Consider the following 1,215-nt stretch of genomic DNA (forward strand, 5'->3'; position numbering starts at 1 on the left):
ATTACTGTCGTCTGATTATTTCTAAACCGATGTACCTTAAAAAAAATCTAACTTATCTTTAGAACCTGTTGCCCATCATTTCATTTTTTTGTTCTATACACACACAAGAAAGGATCTTTAAAAACCAAATTTTCTTCAGCTTAAAAATAACACGCAGTGATAATGTTAACACTGCTAATTCTTGCCGTACGCTAACATTGGTCACAGGAAGTCGTCATGAGGGTAATGGGTTTACGTGACACATTACGCACAGTTTCCTAATAAAGACGTACTGCTGAGGGAAATGATGCCATTTAACGAGAGCAGCATCTATGGGAACATCAACATCTTTGAGAAGAGACACTAGAGACACTGCGGGCCACGATCACATGATGCTAACACTACGGTTCAGCTCGCATTGAGCGTTGTTGTTGATGTTGGGATTGTGTTGGGTGGCTGTGGGTGTCATGGGACAACCGTGTTGGATGAGGATGTCGACGCACTCCTGACTTCCTGCTCGCTGGGCGTAGGACAGTGGCGTCTGAGCGCGGGCGTCGCGACTCTTCACGTCCACGCCGTACTGAAATAGACGATGAAATTAATGATGGAGGGACAATTGAGAATGAAAGGCGGATTCAAAAAGCGAGTTCTTACCCAGATGAGCAGCTGCGTGAGGACCACATTAGCCATGGCGCAGGACAGGTGCAGGGCGGTACGTCCGTCGCCGTCCCCGTACGTCTCGTTGACCTCTTCCTTGGTGCCGTGGGCCAGCAGGACAACCACTAGCCTCAGGTCGTCCTCCACCACGGCCCGCAGGAGCTGCTGTCCCAGAGGCACGTCTGACTGAGGAAGCCCCACCAGGAACAACTTCTGCTCGTACTTCGCCCGGATCCAGCGCTCCTTCTCTTCCCTGAGAATGACGACACAAATAGAGCTCCACTTTTTATTCTTGTAAACACACTGTTTTGTTTATCAGTGGTCATTCTGATAGCTAACACCATTCTGTTATAGTGAATCAAATCAAAACTCTGAATCATGTAGGTAAATATTGTTGCTTAGTACTAGGTTTTGTTATATAAGTTTAAATAGTTAAATAATCTATACACACATATATTGATTAAAAACAACTATGGAACACACGTCTTTATTTATTATTTTTATATATTTTATTTTATTATTTTATATATTTATTTTTATTGCTTTCGTTCTTTTGGTAGAAATGACAATTCCTGACTT

The 1,215-nt window shown here is 43.3% G+C and overlaps 1 protein-coding gene across 1 annotated transcript; it reads right to left on the reverse strand.

The window, feature by feature from the left end:
• Positions 1-6: 6 nt before the first annotated feature.
• LOC107736116 (arf-GAP with GTPase, ANK repeat and PH domain-containing protein 3-like) lies at positions 7-889 on the reverse strand (the record flags this gene model as incomplete). The annotated part of the gene is made up of 2 exons (XM_016547612.1): positions 7-559; positions 634-889. Coding segments are annotated over 2 exons (451 nt in total), but the record flags the coding sequence as incomplete, so codon positions are not given.
• Positions 890-1,215: the final 326 nt, after the last annotated feature.

Source organism: Sinocyclocheilus rhinocerous, unplaced genomic scaffold (assembly GCF_001515625.1).
Source record: "Sinocyclocheilus rhinocerous isolate Xijiao unplaced genomic scaffold, SAMN03320098_v1.1 C36503097, whole genome shotgun sequence".
Classification (NCBI taxonomy): domain Eukaryota; kingdom Metazoa; phylum Chordata; class Actinopteri; order Cypriniformes; family Cyprinidae; genus Sinocyclocheilus; species Sinocyclocheilus rhinocerous.